The 24277-nt window shown below is 43.1% G+C and overlaps 1 protein-coding gene across 3 annotated transcripts in view; it reads left to right on the top strand.

Annotated features, from left to right (window-relative positions):
* The window catches only part of MTUS2 (microtubule associated scaffold protein 2), a 325349-nt gene that overhangs the window by 277291 nt on the left and 23781 nt on the right, over positions 1 to 24277 (top strand). For all 3 annotated transcript variants that reach the window (XR_010387294.1, XM_064504964.1, XM_064504963.1), the window contains 2 exons: positions 13993 to 14059; positions 23022 to 23236. Coding sequence is in view for 2 of the 3 variants with exons in the window: in XM_064504964.1 (XP_064361034.1) it covers positions 13993 to 14059; positions 23022 to 23236 (282 nt within the window). In the remaining variant the exon portion in view is untranslated. The remainder of the gene's footprint in view (positions 1 to 13992; positions 14060 to 23021; positions 23237 to 24277) is intronic.

The raw sequence follows: 24277 nt of genomic DNA, 5'->3' as shown, positions 1-24277 counted from the left end.
TTTACATACTTTATTTAATGTTTTATCTTACAAATTAATACTTATAATAAAGAACAGTCCCTGTCAAACACCACATCAATCTCAGCTGTGTTGTTTTGATAAAAGAAAGTCAGGTGTAGGACAGAGGGACCTTTGGCAGTGGAGGAGGCTGGTCCACTATGCTCAGGCATTGGAATGGGATTGGGTGCACTAGGGTTTAATCCTGCCAGTAATGGAGACTGCCTAAGTGACCCTGGGCAAACCACCCTGGCAATACTGTGAGAGCACTGCTTGCTTCATATCATACAGAAACTGTAGGGACGAATTCTTTCACATGTGTTGGGCATCTCAGCATCACACCACTGGTGATGCTGGAAAGATGCCAGCAAGATGCCAGCATATAAATATGTCAATACTAACACTTGTTTTTATATAAAAAGTGATAAGAGCTGATAGAGGCTTAGGAGCAATTACATGAATATACATGTCATGGTTCTCCCACTTTTTGTGTTACAGTAAAATACAAAAATAACCCTACAATATATTTTAAATAGGGTTCTAAAAAGCTGTTGTAGAAAGTTTAACTTCAAAACTGTAATAGAGAGTATGAATAAAACTAAATATAAGATGTATGTTCATATGCAGAGTTCTGTAGTCTATGCCTATATATATTTCAGGCTTTATGTATATGCCCATTATAGCATAAAAGTGGTTACATGTATGTTTATATATAACTATACATGCAGTTCCATATTATTTATATACGTACATATATATACAGGTACATATGCATGCACAGTGTTATGGGCTATAGGCATTACAGGTTTACAGTTAATCTTTTTCACAATACTTTTTAGATATCCTGCTCTACATATGTGCCTGTGTGAATTTCTGTGCTATATCAACCCTCTGAATCCTCAGTTATTTTAAATCCAGGAAAGAGGATTCCAGAGTGCCCGTTGCCTATGCTTAAACATGAGCCACACTAGATGGTTGACCTGGTGGTAGGCCGGGAACCCTGTTCTTCTGAAGGAACTGTAGGTGTGATCACAGGATGAGTGCAGAGCCTGTGGCCCTACAGAGGAGTATTAGCTTGGCCGCTGCTGGTCATCTGGTCCCCCTTTGTGAGTGCTAGATTCTTGGCCGTTAAGTTGGACACTCCAGTCTGGTCTCCCGGGTGTTTCACACCTGTCCTTCATCTCAGTACTTTAAAATATTTGGTGGAGTGGGGCATGTTCTATCAAACTGGCGGAGTTTAACCTGATCTTTCACCAGTGAAATCAATTTATTTGGTAAAAGATGCTATTTATTTCTTTGGAATGTGCATACTGCAGAGCATGTTGGAAAAGAATAGGAAAAAATATATTGTACGTATATTATTTATATGTTCTATGTAATACCATTATTTAAAATACAGAGTATGCACACTGAAATAAAAGTAGAGGCTATCAAACTTTCTGATTATAATGAAATAATTTGATGTCATTTATGGAAGGACTTTTATAGAGTAGTTTGTGAATGAAACAAGGATAAAGTGAGTTAAACATGATCTTGCAAGGAATTGGGTTCTGCTTCTAAATAAGATGGAAAATTCAAAATAATAAACTATATCTCATGAGCTTTCCACTATGTTTATTTTCCACTGGGTATAAAATAACACAATAATGGTCTTTTTACTGATATTTTTATAGGACTTGTTGGTTGGCTAATCTTAGGCTAAAAATCTGATTTTCTTCACATTTAAACATTTTGTTTGGATGATATTTTGGGACATTTGGAATCAGACACATTTAAAACACCAGTGAAATGATTTACTGTATATGCTTTACACAACAGATTCTATGGACTGATACATAGATACCATTATGGAATTTAAAAAAATAAGCTCCTCCATTTGGGACACCTAGTAAATTATACAAAATGGCTAATTAAGCCCCATGTCTCCCGATTTAGTTTGACAGACATAAAGTAAAATATATTGCAATTGCTTGAACAGTAAATAGGAATTGTATTATGCCCATCATGGAGGAAAGCATTGATTCCGTCAGCATAGGAAAGAATTAATGCCCACGATGCCTCTTTACCATTAGAATAGGTTGTTTATAGACTAAGCAACTGCCCTGGGACAGTTAAGAAAATATAGATGTTCTCTTTGGGCTTTAATTACCTGGGAGTTTTACCCTCTGAGGTGCTAACTAGATACCGTTTCTGCTGAAGTCAGTAAGTGTTGGAGTGCTCAGTAAAACATATACTCTTGTTTGGTGAGTACTAATATTTTGATTTTTTTGAAATCTAATTTTAACAGCCTTTGTTTTTCTTATCCCTATTGCTAATTCTTCGCATAACAGTAGTTTCCCTGTTTGTGGGACATGTATGTATTTTCTGTTTCCAGTAAGAAAACAGAGGTACAGCTCATATGTACAGTGCTTTTTAACTGACAGCCCAGGTCTTCCCTGTCTCTGTTGATCTTGTTTTACCTACAGGCCTTGCCTTTTTGCCTTGAAGGGCAACCTGAATCAGATCTGCTGGGACAGAGCCCCCTGCAAAGCTGTGTCAGCAGAGGCACGCTCGCAGTTTGGGTGTGGACCATCAGCAAGATGAACAGATGCGTAGCAATGTAGTAGTGACAATGCACAGAAAACTGGTGTTGCAGGGGAAGGAACATAAGCCTAGAAAAGTTCATCCTGTGTCATCAAAACCCATCCCTGCCTGTTACAAACATCCAAATCCTATAACCCCTTCCCTAAACTGATCAAATTTCAGCTGAAGATTTTAAAATCTTTTCTTCTGTTCGTAAGGGAAGACTGTTTCAGAATCTCTCATGACTGGAAGACTTCTGTATTTCCAAGCTTGCCCCCTTTTATTCTTATATAAATATATTTTTTTACTTAAAGTACTTTTCCCTCTCCTGGTGTTTACCTCCCTGATATCTTTATGGAATACTATCATTTTTCATCTTCTTGTTGCTTTTTAGGCTGAAACAGGCATGTGCTTATATGGCACCCCTTTGGTGCTATAGGCTGTATAGGTCAGAACTGATACCCCTGAAACATGGGTGACTAGAGCTGTGTGCAGTCCCAGATGAGACCTCCCTGAGGCTTTCCATAAAACATTTAAATTCCCCTTTTCTCTCTTTCCTACAGCTTAATGTTGTATTTAGCTTTTTCAGAGCTGTACTAAAGATATAGTTCCTAGTCATCCTATGGCTGAGTAATAAGCACAGTCCTTCTGTTTCTTTATTATTTTCAGCTGATGAGCCCCCATCTTCTACTTGAAATTCTTGTTATTTCTCCCAAATATTGTGGCCTTGAACTTCTCAGTATTTTATGCTTCTTCTGTTGCCCAGTACTGTAGCCCTAAATATCATCCAACTTGACAAGCATGATGTTTCAACTCCCCTCTTGACTGACAGTGCATCTCAGTGTCTCATTAGCACACACCAGATTTTTTGCCAGGGTCATTAAGGAGCATAATTGCCACTAGGACTGGTCTCTGAACAGCTCCGTTAATTATCTCCACTCAGCCCAGTAGTTCCATTTACTGAAACTTATTGTCAGCATCCCCTTAGCCAGCTCCTTCCCTGATTAACAGTCCTTCAGCTACTCCCCTTCTTTTCCAGCCTGGCTAACAATTTTGTGGTTGGCACCATGTCTGAAGTCATTTGATTCCTAATAGGTGAGAGTTACCATATTGCCCTCACCAAAAAATATCTATTCTCTCAGCATAGAAAAGCACTAGTCTGCTCTGATGTGGATCCGCCTTTGGTGCCTTGTTGCACTTGACACTTTCCTTTCTTTTTTATTGCATTCTCCCTCCCAGTATTTGATCCAAGTCCCACATGCCACTGAGATCAGACTAACAGGCCTGTAGTTGACTCTAGCACTTCTGCTACTCTCCTTAAATTAAAAAGAACTGGTCATTTAAAACCTTGGTTTGAACCTGCCATTTAAAGTGCCAGTTCCTTCAGAATTTGGGTATAGATGTTGTCCACCCTCACAATGTCCCCACTTTGTTCAGCTTTTTGCTCCCATCTCAGCTGTGCTCATTTCCATTTCTATATTCTCCATCCCATGGGCCTTGATGGCTTCAACTGTACGGTCAAAGTCCTCCATGCTGAGTGCTGGGATGAGGCTTTGTTTTACTTTGGAGGTAATATTAACCTATCTCCGATCTGGAGCTTCTTGCCACTACTGAAAGCCCTCCTGAATTCTCCTTTATTCATCCTCTTTTTTGTGCATTTGGCTGAAGAACTGTTTTTTAAAGCAGTTTTCATTTTCCTTTTGCTTAAGTCTTTTCTCACCTTAATGCTACACACCCGTCCATACCTGCAAGATGAGGCTTAATTTAAACTGAATGAGCTTAGGTTCACTTTCTCTAAAAGGATCTAAGCTAATCAAAGGGCCTACTGGCTCTCCCCCAGTGTCCTTATCCCTTATCAGTGCTACCTTCCAAGTAGAAGCAACGTCTAGTGGCTCAATTCACCTTTGCCAGAAGGCCAACACATGGCTTTTGCTTAATTTAAATTCCACTTAAATATTTTATCTTCCAATTTAGTGCTTAAGTGGGTCTGTAGTGGTGCATAGACCTTGCTAGCTAATCTCTAGCTTGGATTTATCATCACACACAGACAGAGAATCTACCATTATTATCAGAGTGACTGAAGAAGGTGACTGCTTCACTTTAAAAGCACAACAAAAGGAGTAACGACAGTTTTTTCTTTTCCTTGCCTGAGAGTCAGATATGCTGCTCTGAACACTATAATGGGCAACTCAGATAAATATTTGTGGCAATTTGTCTCAAAGTGGGATGATTATTACTGCTATTAATTTGCTATAGCAGTTAAAATATTTCCAGTCAGGATTTAGATTGCAAAAGATCCAAATCACAGACTTTAGGTTATGTGGCAAAAAAGAAGTTCCTACAGTGAGGATGAAATGATTTCACCAGATAGGGAAATATCTTTTTACCTCTACTGTATAGCTGTTCAGTAGCTAGCCAAATTAATTTTCAAGTGCTATAAGGAAAAGTTAGCTCTTGGACAGGCCTGTTGAAACACAGGCACATTAAGAGAGATTTTTCATTTCTTTTTTTAAATTTGCTTGCCTGTGATATTCTGAAATGTCATTTCAAGTCCTGGCTGAACCCAGGAAAAGGAGAGAATAGAAAGTTAGCACAGACCAGGAAGTTACCTGAGCACTGAGATGTGATTTAACACAGATTCAGCTGAAGAGTCTAGTTGGTTCTTACTTTTCTCCAAATCACTTCATGTATCACTAGTCACGCTATAAAATATAATTAAACAAAAAATGCCTATCCGGAGATGCACAGATCTGAGCCATGGTTACATTGTATCTTTCCTACATGGAGACAGAGTATTAAAGGCAATGCAGTTTTCCTGTAAATTTGATTGAGGTCAGTCTTTCAGGAAAATAATGCTTTACAGTTTAAACAGTTTTGGCATTTGCAGCACAAATATCACCTTGGGTATAAGTCATTGAACTTTCTTGCCTATTTCTAGCATTATCTTTAATGTATGTTATTTTTATTTGGATTCTTTGAAAGGGGCTGCCCAACATCATGTTTAAGTCATTTCTGTAGAGACAATTCCTTGAGGATACAAAACTCTCTACGTAGGTAGCAGAATACTGTGTTTTTGCAATCACAACCAGTCACAGAGGTTCAGAGGGTAATGGTCTTCCTCTGGTCAGGACTGAAACAAAGGATTTGAAGAAGAGTCCTTGTTCTGAGCTGGGGCGGCTGCTGCTCAGGGTGCAGGCAGTGGGGGAGGCGAGCTCTGTCACCCCAGCATATGGTCCCCATGGGGTGGGAGGATGGCTGGCCTCGGCATCCCCGGTTCGCTGGCCGAAGGTGCTGCCCTGAGGAGACCCCACCGGACTGCTGCTGGAGAAGGACGATGGCCAGAAGAGCCTGCCTTTCCCCATGTGCATGAAAAGCTCGGGGTCAGAGTCCTGCACGCCTGAGACAACTGAGTCCCCTTTTGGATCTGGCCCAGACACAACTACATATTTCAGATAACAACCGAATCTTATCTATCAAGAACAGGCAAAAGAGAGAGCAGGGGAAAGGGCAGAGAGAGAGAGAAAAAAAGATCCCTTATGGTTTGCACATCAAAATAAGACAGCAAGTGGGGTTGCAGGTGGGAACGAGATAACCTGAAAATCATAAAGACACCAGAAAACTGCTTATTGCTAGCCACCATGCAGAGGTAGCTTATGTCTGTATTAACACTTAAGGGATCTGGCCATCGGCTGAAGGCCTTGCGCGGTGGCTGGGCATTAGTTTGGAGGTGCGGACGGTGAGGCACGCACAGGTGTGCTTCTTCAAGGTCACAAGTGGCATCACGGACAAGCCTGGGCAGGGGCGCCAGGTCTCCCCGGCGGGATGGAGAGGGCCGGCTGCAGCCTCCCGCTGTCCCCGCGAGCGCGGGTGCAGCTGCAGCCGCTGGCCCGCTGCCAGGCTGTCCCTGCTGAGTCAGCCGTCAGCCGGGCATCGGGGGTATCACAGCCCCATGCCTCGTGGAGCCCTTCGTGCACCGTGGCCAATGTGCCTGCGGGAGCGCCGCGAGAAAGAGCGGGCACTTGCGGTGCACTCGGAGACGTTTGGATTAAAGACAACAGCAAACTGGCTGCAGAGTGCCAGGGTTATAGTGATAAATAACTCTTAATATAGCATGAAGATCAGGATGATCACGACCTGCCTCTCGGGGAGAACCGAGACTTGCTGTAGCACTCCAGTATGTTTTGGTCTTTTGCTGCTGAGTTTCAAAATCTTTCCCTTTTGTCCTTTGCTTGCGTACGTTCGTGCAATCGTGTTGCTGGGTGTGCTCCGTTCTGGGCAAATGTTTGTCTGGCAGAGAAACCAGATCCCACTTCGGAGGAGGCTGGAGGAGCTGGTGAGCGTTAGTTTGCAGAAAGGGGAGCCTGGCTGTCTTCAGAGGGCGGTGAAATCAGTAACTGCTCTGTTATTCTGCATCTATTGATCTGCCTGAGTCTGACGCTCCCGGCAGCGAGTGACCCTCCCTTCTCCAGCAGGAGCCTGACATGCTGCTCCCTCGCTCCTCCTCCTCCTCCACCTCCTGCTCCTGGATTCCTCAAGTTACTGAGAGAAATAAGGTAGCGGAGGGTATGCAAACGAACCGTGACAGCTTGCAGCACGCGCACACCTTCCCTGGGTGACATTCCCGCTGCCTAGGACTCCCACCCTGCCATCCTGAATGAAGCTGGTTGCCTTTTCAGCAAGCCTGCCGGGATGGGCCAGTGCTGCTGCAAGCTTTATTACTGCCTTCAGTGCCTGGACAAGACGGTACTTTGCCTCTTTTTATCCTTCGGCGAAAGGGCAGAGAGATAGCCATTACAGTGATTAAATCTGGGCTCCTTCCTCTAGCTAACATAGGTAATGTGCCTGCAGCCTGGGGTGGTGGAGAGGGGAGTGATGTTCATGGTGTTTATAGAGTGCTGAATTCTCATTCACCAGGAGCAAATCTAACCATTCCTTTCACACACACTGCAGTGCCTTACATAATTTTATCCTGCAGTCTAAATGTAAGAGTTGGATTTTCGTGGAACAATAAGGGACATGTTCTGTAGTAACAGCGGGCTTGATTTCTTGTTATGCATTTCATACATTTTTAATAGACCTGTGGAGTACAAGTTATAAAGGATCCCTGCATGGAGTTTTAAAGTTTTAAGAGAGGTTTTTCAGGCTCTAAGTGTACTAAGGTTTTACCTCTCTACTATTCCTCCTTTCTGATGTGTTATAAATCTGATCTAGAAGTGAAACAAGGTGAAACCACATATTTTCTTATGCCAGGTCGAATCTAAAACAAGCAAATTCCCAGATACCAAAATGGGTCGTGTAACAAATGTCAGTGCAGAGGTAAGGACTGCAGCTACAGGTAGCTGGAGATTAGCATGTGGGAGAGAATTTGTATGACAATTTTAACACATAGCTTTTCATGCTATTCTTTCGGACATTTGCCTGGGTTTTAAGTACATACAGAAGAGGGAGAGAATGAACATATGCCTTTAATTTTCTTAATAGAAAATATCTTGGCAGAAACACATACTCATGCAGTATATTTCGTTAGAGTCTGGCTTTTTAAAATATTCATATAGTAGGTCTAATGAAAAGCTGACAGTGTCTCCCACTTACCTAATAGTATGTTCAAATATAGCTTGAGGTACGCAGCTAACTAGGTTAAGGAAAATGTATGGCTTAATGTAAAACTTGTTAAAATACAGCCCCTGGAGGATATCTAGGTGATCAGTTCTGCTTGTAAACTTTAACCTAAAGAGAATTACAGGGGAGGATTACCTGCTATCCAGCATGATTGAAATAGCAGTGTTGAAACACCCCTTTTTGGAAGGAAGACTGCAGATCGTTCTGAACATCAGCTGCAACGGGATTCAGCTATTGCTTCTACAAGTATCATCTGAAATATTAATTGGTGCAAGAGAACTTCCAGTGTATATGCTTTTCCTTCCAGAGCTAATATAAGGCCTTGCCCCAGGGAACTCTGAATAATGCACAACAGTGACTAAGCACCATTTGCAGGTCAATTTCTTTTTTAAAACATTTTGGAAGTATTGGCTATAGAAAAGCTATTTTGAAAGAATGGTTTTAATAATAAGTGCCACAGAGTGTCTGTGCGCAGTGCATATTTTTATGAGGTATTGTAGAGAACTGGGCAATGTTCATGGAGATACCATACATGTGCCTGGAACTCAGAAAATAACGTACTGCAAGTATGTTGGTTGGCAGGGAGGAGAGATGTGTCAGCCTGGGAAGGCAGCGCCAGGCTCCTGTATTTAATTCCTAGCTCCAGTTGACTTCCTATACAGATACGGGCAATTTTCTGACCCTCTCAGCCTAATCGGACGCATTTGTGAAGTCGACCTACTACTGTTCGCCTGTTGTTGAAAGGTACTCTGAGGTTTAAGTAGTTAGTATTTCTGATGAATTAATATCTCTTAGGTAGTTTGCAGTTCCCTGAGGAAAGGTACTCCAAGGCAAACCTCAGCTCTGCCTCTCCACCCCACACCTATTCCTGGTCCAAAGTAAAATCTTGACCTCTCTCCCTGATGATGTCTCCTTGAGGAAGTCTAGCTGTCAGCTGAAGCTCAATGCAACTAAAACAGAGTCTTTCCTCTTCCCCGAGCGTTCCCCCCTTGCCTTCTTTTTTAATCCGTTTAGACCACACCAGCACCTTGTCCATCCTCAGGCCTGTATTGCATGTTATCTTTTACCAAGGTAATTTTCCAGGTCCTCATACTTAGTTATATCTAATCCTGCAATTTTTCTCTGAACCACCTCACTAAATTATATCCACTGTTACTTAACTGGATGAATTTCTCCTTCCTTCCTACTTCGCTGCCTATCCACCTGACTACCTGCCAGTTTTCCTGGAGCTATTTGGATGCTGCACCAATAAAAGTCATATCCCAGTCTGTCCTCAGGGAGTTTTGATTTGAACAGGGAATGCATAAGTGCTATTTTTCAGTGACTATTTTACTTGCTGAAATGCAGTCCGTCACTGAGTCTTTTATGGGAGAAATATTGGGAGGTCTGTATTTTATAAAGCCAATGATAAGAGAAAGAGTTGTTACTGCCTCTTTTATTCAACAGAGCAGTAGTTTAAACACACAGCAAACATATCATTTTTTCTGATTGAGGAGATGGGAAATCATATGTCAGATAGAAGCCTTAACCATTGTGTTATATAGTGCAAGTGTAAAGAAGAAGGTTTCCTTCATCTCTGTCATGAGCACCATTTTATTTTGTAAAAAATACTGCAATATCAGAGTCATTTCTTGGGATGCAGCCAATGGAAGACCTTTCTCATCGGTCTTCCAAGCAATGTTTAAATCCATCATTCATTAAAAATACCTGAAAAGGAAATGCAACAAAATACGCTGTCTTGGTTTCACATTTCGGCAAGAAAAAAACTAATTCCAAATACAATCAAAGCAATTTTTTCTCTCTTGCATTTAACTGCCACACTGAAAAATCTGTACAATCTTCTTATACTGTCTATGACCCCTTCACCCTCTGGAAACAGCTGTGTCACTACTATGGCAGCTGAGCCTTTTTAAATCTAAGTTGAATTTGGCCCTCAGTCAGTCTCAGTGGCTTGATTCCAACTGGTGGCCTAGCGAAGGGAGGCTACAAAGCTCCTTCGAGATGCTGAGCCTATTAGACACAAAGCTGTTGGGAGGCTCTTTCTGCCTCCCCTGTCTTCTGTTTCAAATACTTTGTTGATATAAATATTAATGAAGATTGATTAATTGAGTAGGATATCATGTTAATTTTGCTTTTTACACATTTGTTTTGGCAGACTTTTCCTTGTGTGCTTGTGAATTTTGTAATTGTTTTAATGTTTTGACATTGGGCCTATACGAGTCTCAGCCCTGGACTTGATAGCTTTACATTTTCTCGTCAGATCTGGTTTTGCTCTGCGGTAATGTTTGGTTTACTAAGCACTTGCATTCCCAATTCCCTGGCTGTACTGGTATTGAAATGCTGGTTATGTGTAGGATCACACTGATGGTAACAAGGAGAGGCTCTTTCATATCATATTAGTGTCGAGTTTACACTCGTCCCGGGAATATGTGCAGTCCAAATCTGTAATGTTACACTGACAAAGCAGGTTATGGTAATAGGACGTGTCAGGGATTTGAAAGTTCACTGCACATCCAGGAAACCGTGAGGCTGATAGGACGATTAGCTGAAACTACACCTTGACGCTCTCTCATAAGAGGAAAACAAGGACAAATCTCTACAGCCATCAGGTAAAGGCTGTCAGATCAAGAGCTCTGGATCAAGAGTGCTGGGAAGACTTAGGACACTGAATTTTCGTGGTCTTGTTCTGCAAAACAATCCTTTGCAGAAGAGGGACTACTTCAAAACTTGGCATCGAGTACAATCCTCACAGATCTGACCTTCCAGGAAACCTGAACATGAGGCCCAGAAGAGCACTCAGGGAGCTCTGACTAAAATAAAATACAGTAGAAGAAATATTGGCAGGGAAGACATGTGACTGCAAAGGCACGTGAGCTGTGCCAGCTCCAGCTGCTCGAGGTAGCCCCGGAGGCTGTCCACAAGATGAGGCATGTGTCATCTGAGATAACATAAATATCAAAAAGCAGTTGGTTATAATTCTTATGAGGCAGTACGTAATTAGCTCGCGTTCAAAATTTTAACAAGTTTTTTTTTCTTAGGATGTCATTTTTTAACTTGATTTTCATTTTTTTCATGCAAGTAGAATGACAACAATCCCACTGAGTTCTGCACGTCTGTGGGTGTTGGTGATGGTTTATACTGAGCTCCCTTGCTTTAAATAGGTTTTGTTTCAAACAGTGGGAGCTGGCGAAATGAGTGGGTGCTTCCCATCTGTGAGCACCATATCCAGTATATCCCTGTGCAGATGCCTTCAAGGGCACCAATGCTGGCAATCTGTCTCGAGCACTTCCTAAAACGGCTCCACAGAGTTAATCAGACTGCATGGGCAGATGCACTGATATGCTCCAAAAGGGGAAACCTCGGCTCCAGTAAGGCTGCTGTTTTGGGAATCCCTGTGAAGGACTCTGTTTTGTAACATATCAACCTATTTTACATTTTATTTTTTCTTTTTTTTTTTTTTTACTAGAAAACAAAACAAAACAAAAAACAGAACTTCATGTTGTTTTGTGCTTAATGCAGTCTGGTCAGGCCTAGGGACCCCACAGCGGTGCTCGTCAGCAGGGTTTGGGCTATTTGGCGAAGCCCAGCTTTGCATGCCTGGCTTCTTCTCCTGACACAGTAAGAAAGCTGATGGCATGACCTGGTTCTCCTCTGGCACCACAGGGTCTTGAATCAGCTCAACTAGTTGCTCAGTTTACAGCAAAATTTGTCAGAAAGCATATTCCTTGGAACTCATGGAAATCATCCCAAAAGGACAGTGAGTAGATTATTACTTCAGATTCCAGATGTTATTAATTTCTTTGTATTACTAAAAATAAAGCACTTCTGTAATACCTAATAAAAGTGGTTATCAGCCTCTTAATAAAACTAAAAAGTTACTGTGATGGTTAGGGGCCATAGTAAAGACTATGCAGAGGCAATCAGAGTGAGAGGAAAAATCGTGCCATTGAAATAAATGTGCATTTCAGTCACCTGAGAAGTATATATGCATAGTCTTAGAGAGAGAGAAAATTTAGAAATCTTTAGGAAAGTGTCATTACTGCAGGGTCTCAACTTGCCTGGCCCTGTACCCTAGTTGAAACAAGTAAATACTGTCCTTCCTTTTACACACCCTTTAAAGCAATATATATATATATATATTTTTAGTAGTACTGGATGGTTCAAGGCTGCCATAGGGCATAGAATGGCATAGTCCAGGGGGCCCTTGCCCAAGTGACCACAGGGTCACCCCTTGCCCTGCTGGCACGTTGCTAAGAAAAATTACGATATTATGTGTGTGCAGTTCATACAGTCATGAACTTTAAAAATAAACTAAGAGCCCCCACACAGAGATGCATATATTACCCTTTTTCTTTACGTCCGAGATGGTACAACCTCAAGGTGACAGTGTTGTGTCACTGGGAGAAGCAGCAAGTGTCAGGGGCAAAGTGTGCACCAGCAGAAAGTCAGTGGGAAGGAGATGCGTTGTACTGCTCAGCAAAGGAATCGGGAATACAATGGGAGGTCTTCTGTGAATTTTGTTATATCATTCTGTCCTTCAAAAAAAGGATATTTTTTCTAATATCTGTATTTGCTTTGCCGTATTTTTCATTCCTCAGAGTTAAAAATTAAATAAAGGAAAAATAAACAAAAACATTAGTCTCTGAAATCTTTTTTTTTTTTGACATTCGTTTTGTTAAGACAGAACTAATTTGCTATCCCATCTATTAACTATCCTGCTGCAGAACTAATCCTTTCTGTCCCCTAGATTTTTATTAGCCTTGCTTGCTTATTACTGAAAGATTTACTTTCTAGGATTCCTTTTAATTCCATTTGCTACTGCACTGCCTTTTCTCTTGAAAATGATTTTTCTGTAGTGCCTTTTAAAGATTCTGGGTCTTTTCTAACTGGAAGCATATTTATAGTAGCCTGATCTAGTTTTCCTAATCATTGGTGACCTGCCCGGCAGGATACCTTCTTTTGTCTCCTGCCTAATGTGATTCAGGATACATTCCAATTTAAAATGGTTTTATGCTTGTAGCATTTATGCTGGGATTTATTGTACTAAGTCAAACTCCTATATATTTTCCTGAGTCTTTTATTTGTCACTTTGCACGGTGCTTATGAAACATCTGCTGTCCAAGTCCTTGCATTTTAGTAATGACATCTTAGTATTAACATAAATATGCTTTATTTTTCCTTTGTTCTGTTCATCTGTTTTAATTCCTTGTGTTTTATGTTTCTTTTGAGAGAGTTGAAAGAAGGGAGCTCTTGTGCTTTACAGATTAATTAAAACACCAGAATCAATGTAGAAATAAAGGCAGGAGCATTGGGCCATCAGTGGTGTCTGTATGTGTAGGGTAGGCCTCCCACGTAGAGAATGGTTTAAGTACAGTAAACTGCACTGTCCTACTTGAATGTATGAGCACATTACTGTGTTTAGAGGTGGTTAAATGCAGAAAAACAAATAGATGAAACTATTTTAACAGAATTAATAATACTATGTTGTACGTGCAGTCCTCAAAATGATACAGAAGTACAAATGTTGTTTTAGACGCATAGGAGCAGCAGTGCATTCTGTGCTGTCCTGTGCACATGGGTTTGTGTATGTGCATCCGTACAGATGTGATATATTTGTTGCCAGTGCGTGCTGGCTCCTAAGCTTGATTTAAAAACTGAATGAGTTCATTATAATTCCCTTTCCCTCCTCCCCCCCAAAAATAAAAAAGATCTGAGCAATCAGTCTAATCTGCTTTACCAAATGAACACGTGAAAGTGCTTTTCTGGGATAAACCTGGGTGCTGTACATATTTCTCTCTCTTCTTCTCTGAACAGAATGAAAGTGCCCTTGTGAAAGAAAAGGAGTTGTCAGTGGAGCTTGCAAACATCAGGGATGAAGTGGGTAAGTAGCACAAGCAAAGCGACAGTGAAAGTGCTTCTCTCACCTTACACAGAAGCCACTATTCCCTGTGAGATAATCTTGGGGCACCTGCATAGATGCGATGAAGCATCTCCAGAAGCCTGGTGGCGAGGGGCTTTGCAGCCTTGCAGGGAACAATAATTTTCCCTCTTTGCTGTTGTGGAGACAAGTTTGTCCCCATACACACTGGAGCTAATTGTGCATCGTCTTTACTAGACGAACATTTCTGCGTACATCTGTAGCTCCTATTCTCAAAGACCGTCCACACGTGCCACCACCACTAAGGAGGAAACAGCCGGACGAGCAGCGGGCACTCTGCGGCTGTTGCGGTGAGCTGGGAGCGCAGCACCTAGCGGGTGCTCACGCGTTTTGCAGCTCAGCTACAAACTGACGGACCCCAAGATCAAGGCAGGCTTATTAGTATCTCTGAAGGCTTTTTGTATCCCAGGACAAAAGGATGGTGAGCAGGAGGGAGGAAGGGCCCTGGCTGGTGGACTGGGTGCACCTCTCAGCTTTGCCTGCGTGGGGGACCCCAGGCATGGGGTCCCACGCGTTGTGCCATGGAGCAGGATGGAGCCTGGCCCAGCTCAGATCAGTCCCCTTGCCCATGCAGAGCATGAATAAGGCCCCGGGGAGAGCGTGGGGGGCACAGGGACCTGCAGGGGCTGGCAGTGGTGAGACTGCAAGGCTGCAAGGCTTGTGTATGCCAAGGCTGATGGGCAGCAGTGAGACCTAGGGCAGCAAGCATAGCAAGATCATGTTTTAGCCCTCTCCGTGACAGATCCTTTTTGTGGAGTTGCCCCCATTTCCAAAGGATGCTATAGCAATAGCAAAACAGCATTTCCAATTACTCTGAGATGTCTGTCTTCATCCGCACACTACATTTGCACCGTGCTTGCAGGGGGCTGCTGTGGCTGGTGCATTCCTTAGGCAGCGCACATCTGAAGCTCTCTTCTCTTCCTTGAATACCCAGTTCTTATTTGCAAGGCCTACCTATTTCTAGCAGGCTGGATTTGCTCGTTTTCTCCAGCGGGTGTACAGCAGGGAGCAGAGGGCTGATCCGCTCTGGCGCGTTTGCAAGCGGTGACATGTGAAGAGTGGTGTAGTGCCAGAGACCATGAGCTCTGCCTCCAGTTGCACTGGTTTTATACAGCTGTAATGAGTACAGAGCACTTGATCTTTTGCTGGAGAACTTTGTCACTGGTATAATTTACTGCTAGTTTTGGGTCACAGCACAACATACTTGGTAATATGAAATCAAGTTCTCTATGCACCCACTGCCCTTGCCGTTGCAGTCTACTTTGCACCTGTGCATGCAGCAGCAGAAGCTCCAGATGCACAGGTAGAAGGGCTCCTGGTAGGGATGCAGCTAGGGCTTTTGCAGTAGCAGCCCCCAGAAGTCACATACAGACCAGGTTACAAGACCAGTCCTGACCTGTCAGCACCAAATCCACGGTGAATGGCTGAGCTCTGACCCTGCAGGCTTTGCCAGCTGGCTCCTGTCACCAAGGAGAGGGCCCGGCACCTGGGGGAGCGCTGCGTGCTCATGCAGCCCCTCTGCAGTGCCCTGTCTCTGATGGCCATAGGGAGCACCGGGCAGCACAGCAGCTGCAAGGGTGAGAGCCACAGCCTTCGCGGGGTCCTCCCCAAGCGCCTGGGGGTGCTACTCAGAGACCTGCTTTCCCTTCCAGTGCATTTCATTCAGTGCAGCTATGCACAGGTATTATTGTTGCTCACTGATTGTTTTTATAAAATTTGTCTGTATTTTAAGCAAACAGAAAACCTGTACAGAGACAGTCCAGGGGAGGCCTGAGGCAATATCATGGAACTCATACTTTTACATTTTTTCTTTATTAAAAATACTTGCAGGAAAGTTCTTTTTTTTTTTGGTGTATTTAAAAGAAATATTGTCAGGATATTCTCTAGTTATGCACAAAAAGATGAACATAGGCAGGTAGTGCAGTCTGGTAGGATGATAAAAATTAATCAGCAGGATACTTTCTGATATATATCAGAAATATTTCTGCCCAGAGAGGTTGTGGAGTCTCCATCCTTGGAGATACTCAAAAGCCATCTGAACATGGTCCTAGGCAATGCGCTCTAGGTTCTAGGTGACTCCCGCTTGAGCAAAAGGGTTGGACTAGATGATCTCCAGAGGTCCTTCCAACCTCAACTGTTCTGTGATTCTGTGATAAATCAAAAGATATGGAAGATGAATGTGTATGGTTTTTAGTGTATGTTAGAAAATGCTGGACAATCTGTTTTCCTTTGACAGAAAATATAAAATTAAGTTTTGTGAAACAGATAGTGTTTTAAATCTCTGAGCAAGGTGAAATGGCAAAGGCCAAGTGCATGAGAGCAGCTCTCGTCAGTGTGGATCTTTGCTGTCCCTAAAGCAATGATGCAAAGCTGGGGTTGTGAGGGCTAGCGGAGATGTGTAACCCACCTGCACAATGGGAGGGTTATTTTAATGTCATTATCAGATGGATGTATATTGTACAATAATGTACATATTCTGCCAAGTTTTATGCAAATATAAATGAAAAAGTCTTGTACTTGACAATAGTAATTATAGATAAAAATTTAGGGAAAATATAGATAGCTTAACAGTTCCTTATTTATTTTGATGACAATGAAGTTGTATTCCTGACTTATCTCAGTCACTTTGAAAATTAGTTTCTCGTTAATTTAAAATTAACCGGTCCAGTTAAATAGCATGGGCGTTGGTCAGAAATTCCCGATTTCTCATGTGTAAGTTCACTGTGTTAGACTTTCACTGATACCAATGCCTGAATGAATCAGTAAAACAAGGCTGGACTAGCCAGGGCTGATACAACTATTTGGTCCAACATTCAGTTGTTTAGGCAATAGCTCTAATTCAGAATTATGACTTAGGGACTGAATACGTCTGGTGTTGAAAACGTGTAGCTTTCATTTGCTTCAACAGAAACTGATTGCAGGATTCCTGGACACAAAGCAATAAAGCAGTGAGGTATAATCCACTGGTCAGAAGTGGGAATGTATTTTTAAGGAGATCTGTTTGGTAAATAAACCACTGCTAAAGCAATGCCAGTGATTGAGCTTGGGTATGAAGATCCATCTCACATGACTTTAGGTAGCTTAGAGTTGGATATCTGGTCTACTCTGGACCTCTAGGTTCCCCATCTAGTCAATAAAGAGAGCAACACGAGCTGAGGGTGATACAGGTGGGGCGAGTAGATGTTCAGGAGTGGTGGTCTGATCATGCTGAGATGCTGCTCTCCCCACGGACTATGTGTGGAACCAAATTGCTAGTTTAGAGGACAGAAATGTCCTTCCCTAAGTCCTAAGACTTTAAATGTCCACGTGTGAGCTGGGTGTCAAAGCTCCCATCTCAGGCAACGGAGATTTAAGCCAGAATTCAGCTGCCTAAACATGTGTGTCTGGTGCCACTGGGGATGCCCGAGGGAACCCGAGACATCCACAGGTGTCTGGCAGTGTAACACAACCGATGGAGATCTGCACCCTCTGGAGCCGGGCAGGGTCACCTCAGATAACTCATACCACCTTTATTTAGACAACAGACTTGCAGCCAGTGGAGTCTAGAGCACTATTCAGTTCATGCTAGTGCATTCAACTGTGTTCGGTCAGTGGGGTCTCTGTCTCACTTTGGCCACCTCTCCACTGCCTACTCTAGGCATGGAGGCACCTCTGCACATGCCAGTTTATGTAGGTGTTTGAATCTGTGCTTGAATCTCACCCAGAGGGTTTGATTTAGTTGCCAGCACATAGCAGCATGGGGGATACCTTTTTCCAAAACATCTATATGAGACTTAGAAATATAGCAGGGCACCCATGAGAAGCCCACATCCATGCGCAGTGGCAGCCTTAAAGAATACCCTAGCACATCTCAAATTGCACTAGTCACTGGTCCGTAGGCAACTGAATCCAGGGTTATCTACCTATTTCACCTAAAGCTAGGTGAGGTGAAACCCACCTGTTTCAGAAAGGGGCCTGTGAGCAAAGGCAAATGAATTACTGCTCCTCAGTTGAGTGGCAGGAACACACCACGTGTGTACCCCTAGCACAGCTGCAAAGCAACACACCTCGACCAAAACCAGCATGTAGTGAAATAGGAGAGTGCTTCTCCCTTCCCAGCCCTGAGGAGGAATGTGCTGCACAGCTCTGTAAATGCTGAGGGAATTGTTATTTTGTAAAATAAGACTTGCTCATATATTTTGCTAGAAATACCAAGGCTAGTAAAAACATTACAAGCAATCATTTTACACTCAAGATGCCCATCTTTATTAATTGTAAATATACACGCTTTTCCGCTGCAACATTAAGACTACTGCAATAAAGAGGGACCCAGTCCTGGCAGGTTTTGAGCACCTTCTGTTTTCTGTTAAATTAATGGAAATTAAAAGTCAGAATCATCCATTCCTTTGTCAATGATGTGAATTGGGTAGAGAGGAGGTATGGAAATGCAAAAATACCTAGATAAATGGAAGACAATCAGATGTTGAGTTTAGTATTTAGACTATCTGAATCAACAAGAGTTTCAAAGCCTGTGTGCCAGCTCCTTCTGGATATGCCTTTCTGGTGAAACAGAGTCCTTCGTTCAATGAAAAATTTGTCCCAGTCAGGGGAGCCTTAACCTGAACAAGTGCTCTATGATGTGTCTGTGAATCTATGGCTGGCAGTCAGAAGTAAGAGGAGAGGCCACACAGTTCATGATCACTTTCGAACGAAGAATCCATTTCTCATGTCAGAAGCAGGTGATCCATGTAAGTGCCCACAGTGACACCCATCCCCCGCTCCCACGAGAGTAACCACACTGAGGATAAAGTACCGGGGCCTGCAAGGCTGGCCTGCGACTGGTTTCGTGCAGGAGGGTCAATCCATTAGTGACATTTCACTTTCCCTCACCTTCTCAACCTGTCTTGAAATGGGTTTGATCATGTCTGACGCACAGTCATATGGAAGTCTCTCAGACAGGGAAATCAGAACAGCTTAGTGCAAGGGGAGCAGGGATGCAGTGTCAGCCACTCTCATTTAACCTAGAGCAAGCTGTCATTGCAGGAAATGCCATCTTATGTCAGAGTTGCTTCCAGTGTATAAGCAGCAACCGAGATATCTAAAAAAAATTTTTTTTTAATTTTTAAAAAGCCCACCTTAACTCTGTTCAATAGCAATGGATAGCAGTTGTGCTTTGTTTCCCCATAGGTGGCTGTGGAAACATCTAGTTGCTGCTAAGTTTTTACTGGCGTTTTACATTCCTCTAGGGCTTTCGGTGAGCGCTGTGTCCCTCCTGCCTTGCTGTGTGCCAGCACTGTGCACTCTGTATGTTCTCAGGCTCTGTGCATTAAAAAGAAACATGCAGTCATCTCCAGTGCAGGGGTTCAGGGCTGTGTTTGGATAACCAAGAATGCTACCCAGTATGGACACAGGAGTCTGCTGTGGTCTCAGTATTTGGGGAAACACTGAGCCATTCAGAGCCCTCGTACCCACCAGGACTGCCAGGTCCGTGCTCGTGGCTAAGCCAGCAGGCATGTCACTGCAGCTAGGTGACTTCACCTCCCAGTTGGGATATGGCCCATGTTCTTAGTGAGGAAACTGACTTTGCTAAATAAGTGTCTGATCCAACCTATGTGAGTTTCAAATAGCTCTGAGTGATGAACAGCAGGTCCATCCATTGCCAAAAAAGTGAGGATGCAATAGCAAGATACTGTATATAAGCTTGAAAACATGCCGAAAGTGGGATGAACTTGAAAGGGGGGGTTTATTCACTGGGAGCTACTGTAGTTGTAACTTTAAAAATTCATAAGATAAAGAACAGTGTTCCCCATTCTACTACTCCTTTGCTTCACACTCATTTCTGCAGGCCACCATGAAACTCTTCTATATAGATGTAAAATGTTATATGTTTTATTTATCTAACCTGGAGCTAATCTGTCTACTTGCCTAGTTTACTGAAGCTCCATCTGTAGCTATGTAATGCCACTGCCTAGCAGGTCAGATTCTCACTCGGTATAAATCAGCAGCTCCATTAATTTCTTCCAGCAGAGTGTCTAGCACATTTTATCCATGTTTTTTGTGTAGTGGCTATTGCAAGAATAACTAAATTCTGGTCTAATGCCATTTACTCCATGTCAATATTGCATTTATACAACTTTTTTTAGTGACTATTTCTGGCATGAGAGAAACTCAGTGTTACAGTGTCTACATCCCAAAGTTTAATAGCAAAATTCAGTGTTTTCCAGCAAAGTTAACAATTTTTCCATTCAGGTCTCTGCAGTCAAGGCTCTGCTGGAAGTGATTCAGTCTGGTACAGCAGAGCCACCTGCTGAAGCCACATCTGGTTAAAAACTGGCTCCAGCAAGACAGGCTCTCCAGAGATGTTACCTGCTCCTAAGGGGGGTGATGGAGCCACAGACCTTGTATGTGGCTGCATAGGTGTCTCCTCCTGCTGCTCCTGTCCCAATAGACTCAGACCCAAATTACCACCTACTGTCTAAGGAGAGATTCAGTCTTTCCTCCCCACCTCAGGCCTTGGCCTCATTTCCCTGGGTCTGGGAGACAGTGATGGGGAGCACTCCTCCTGGTCAGAAGTGCTTTATATTCAGCACAGGGCAAATGTCCTGGGCAGTGGCCTCATTATTTGCATCCATTAGTGGTTTTGGGTATATGGGGAACACAGCTCCCCTGCTTTCCTCCTCCTTCCTCTGTGAACATGCACTGGAGTTGATTTGAAAGACTTGAATACTTTCCTGTTTCAGGTTAGGGATGTTTGTGTTTCAGATTGACTTCCTTTTAGTTAGAACATGTCATTTCATTGCCCAGCCCTGTGTGCTGGGCAGTCTCACTGAAGAAGTTGTAAATGAACAGGTTTCATTATAGCTCCAATTTAAAGCCTGAGTAAGTTTCAATTCTACTGAAACCGGAGCTGTAAGCTTTATGCCTGGTCCTCCAGCTCTGTGATGGCTTTACACACCAAGGAAAACTGGTACAGGACATGTAGCCATATAGTCACTCAACAGCAAAAACAGGATAGAGGGTTTACAGCTAGAATCCAAATTGCCAAGAGACAAGGAATTTCCACTAATGACCATATAAATTCCAGATGGTCCCATTCAGGCACAAGGCGGGTGGGAAAGCTTTGGATGTGCTCTTGCTGTGTTCCTAGGCTCCCTGGTCCAGCCTCACTTTCTCTCTTTCCATAAGGAGCAGAAATTGGCATGAAAGGGGCACTGAGTCCATTTTAGTGCTCCAGCAAACATCCATATTGGAACAGGTCTGCATTAGTGACGTTTGTCTAGACATACTGAGCATGTCTGGATATTGCTATCCAATAGGCGTGGAAGAACGGAGCTTGAAACAAAGTGAGAAATAGCTATGTGAGGGAAGGGAGGGTTAGTTTGGGTGCCTAAACTACCTGGTGTGGATACACCTAACATGAACTGAGATCACAGTGGTGGGTGATTTCTGTGACAAATTGATACAAACCCAAAAAAATTATCTCAGTCTGATGACATAGCAGAAGGAGTCAGGAAAGCACATCTTTTGCCACATTCAATAAGCAAACGTAACATGGCAATCATAGGATGAATGTGGTTTTGAAAAGTCTAGGAGTTCTTTACCCAGAGAGGCAGCTGCTTCCAGTTCTCTGATTTACATCATCACACAGGGCTGTGAGTGGCACATGCAGTTTGAAAGGCAAAGGAAGGATGAGGGATTGCTATAGACAGTAAAATCAAAAGTTGGTGATTTTTCTAAGCCATTTATGGGCCTAGATCAGAAGGAAGGTGTAACAGTGGCATTAAAAACACATCTCTTCTTTTTCCAATGTGTCAGTCTGAATATAATTGTCATGATGATTTTAATGATTTGTTACATGTTAGATCTTTGAAAACAAGCAAATTCAATCCCTAAGTACGGTATGGCTGACCTGGCCCAACTTGTATCAAGCCTTCAATATCTGAATTGGTTGGAGCAGTCCTTCAGCAAAGTTGAGGGCTGAGGAGCTGTCTGTAACACTGCTGTAGCGGGACCCAGGGAATGATACAGAGTAGGAACCAAATGGGGTAGCAGATTAAACATCCTTGATGCGATGAAACCACTGGAGTTGTACTTCCTGAAACAAGTTCTAAATATGCTTGTGAAGTTGGAGACATAGTCACTGGATCAGTTCACAAAGATAAAAAATTCACAGCTTCTGATTGTCTTCAGAATCAGCCTTTCATCTGAGTTCTCTGAGTCCCTGAAGCACACAATATAGTGGTTTGAATATAAAAATATTTTAAGGAAGTATACATTAGTGTCTTCAGGATATTCTCCTGAATGGAGCTGGTGCAAGAGCCTGGTCTGTGGGGTGAGAAGCTTCTAATGGATGGAAAATGGGATGCATGAGGTGTATGTCCTTTTCCCAGTCAAGTGGCTGATTGCACCCCTTGCATAACAACATGTGTCAGGATGCACCTCAAGAGCCCATATATCTTCTGCTTTCCTGGCATGTAACTGGAAGTGGATGCATTGCCAAGGCCCTGGCTTGAGAGATGGAGATAAAGAAAATCTTGTATCCCAGATGAAATGCTTTGCATCAAATGACTGTGTCTAATATCCAAGACAAAACAAAAGCTCTGAAGACTTGATTTGGGAATCCAAGATTGTGCTGGTGAGGAGGTGACGCCAGTCAGCCTGCAGGTCTACGGAGTTTCCTCCTTTTTATTATTATATTTAATCAGATCCCCGTTTTACATGGGTTTTTACAGAACTCTGCCTGTGCCTCTGTTCAAATAAATGTGTGTGTATGTGTGTGTAAGGGCGAGAGCGAGCCCTTGATGGCTGCAATTCATAGTATCCTAACTGATAGGAACCCTGTGTGCTCCGGCTGTGCAAACAGAGCCAACGCCACCGTTTGCTCCTAAAGAGTTCAGAGCCTGATAGTCCGGTCTTGTCTCCACAGCCCTCAACACAGCAAGATGTGAAAAACTACAAAACGAGAAGGAGGAGCTGGAGAGGCGATTTGAGGAGGAGGTGAGGAAGCTGCGCTGGCAGCAGCAGGAGCAGCTGCAGGCACTGGAGCAGCGGCTGCAGGCACAGTACGACGCCGAGATGGAGCGCTTGCAGGAGGAGCACAGGCTGCAGCTCGCACAAGCCAAGTGTCAGCATCAGGAGCAGGTCAGTCATGCTGTTCATTTGTGAAAAGCAGTTCATGCAAATATTGAATGAATTCAGGCAATGAAATACATTGATCATCTCTAACACGAAGACACTGCTAATAAATTGGTGACGGCACAAATAACTTGCAGAACACCTTTACTGCATTTCCTCACTGTTATTTACAATATTATTTCTCCATAGTAGCACAGTACATTACCATGTATTTTCTTTACATATCTCCAAATGTTTTACCAATATCACAAATATTAAGACAAGCTCTGCTCCCTGCACACCCATCTATTCTAGTCAATTTAAATGAAATGAAGTGTTGCAGAAGAATATGCCCAACACAAGTAAGGCCATCATAATCCTGCCCATCATTATTTCAGATGATAGTTAAAGGGAGGTAAGATGAAGTGATGGAGGCACTGTCACACATAGCATAAATATCAAGCAGGTGATGCAGCCCAGGTTTTAGACTCCTGCTCCGCTGTTCAGGCACTAGATATCTCTTAGATCGTGTGCACCAAGTGTTTCCCCTTGCTTTGCCTTCTCCAAGTAGGTAGGAACGCTCTCACATATGGCTATTTTAGTCTTGTAGCTGGAGTGCGTCGCCTACAAGCACTGCTCACACGGTGGCAGAAGGCCCTGCTGTGGGTTATGGAAAAGATCCCTGCAGCTGACCTTTATTCATGTTTCGTATTGCACTCAGTGAGCAGCAGAGACAGTTCTGATTTTTTCAGCAGCAGCAATCCTTACCCGGTTCAGCAACCACAATTCACAAAGGCTTTTTTCACGATAATACCTGCCACGTGCAGGTGGACTCTGCAGTCTGAACCACAAGACCTTGCCATGCCCCAGACACTGGGTGCTCTGGGTACGCTGCCTGGGCCCCAGCAGAGCACCAGGGTCAGCAGCCCAGGAAACACGAGACAAGCCAGCAGAGCCCCTTTTGCCAGCGTAATTCTGTCTGCCCAGGAGATTTTGCCAATCCCATTGCAGACTGGAGGTGGAGGGTGAATTTTTCACATTCTGAGGTAAAGTAAATCTGGAGCAAAA

The sequence above is a fragment of the Dromaius novaehollandiae genome, chromosome 1 (assembly GCF_036370855.1).
Source record: "Dromaius novaehollandiae isolate bDroNov1 chromosome 1, bDroNov1.hap1, whole genome shotgun sequence".
NCBI classification, from domain to species: Eukaryota; Metazoa; Chordata; class Aves; order Casuariiformes; family Dromaiidae; genus Dromaius; species Dromaius novaehollandiae.
Note: the sequence above shows the minus strand (reverse complement) of the source record. Positions and strands in the feature narration are given on the sequence as shown.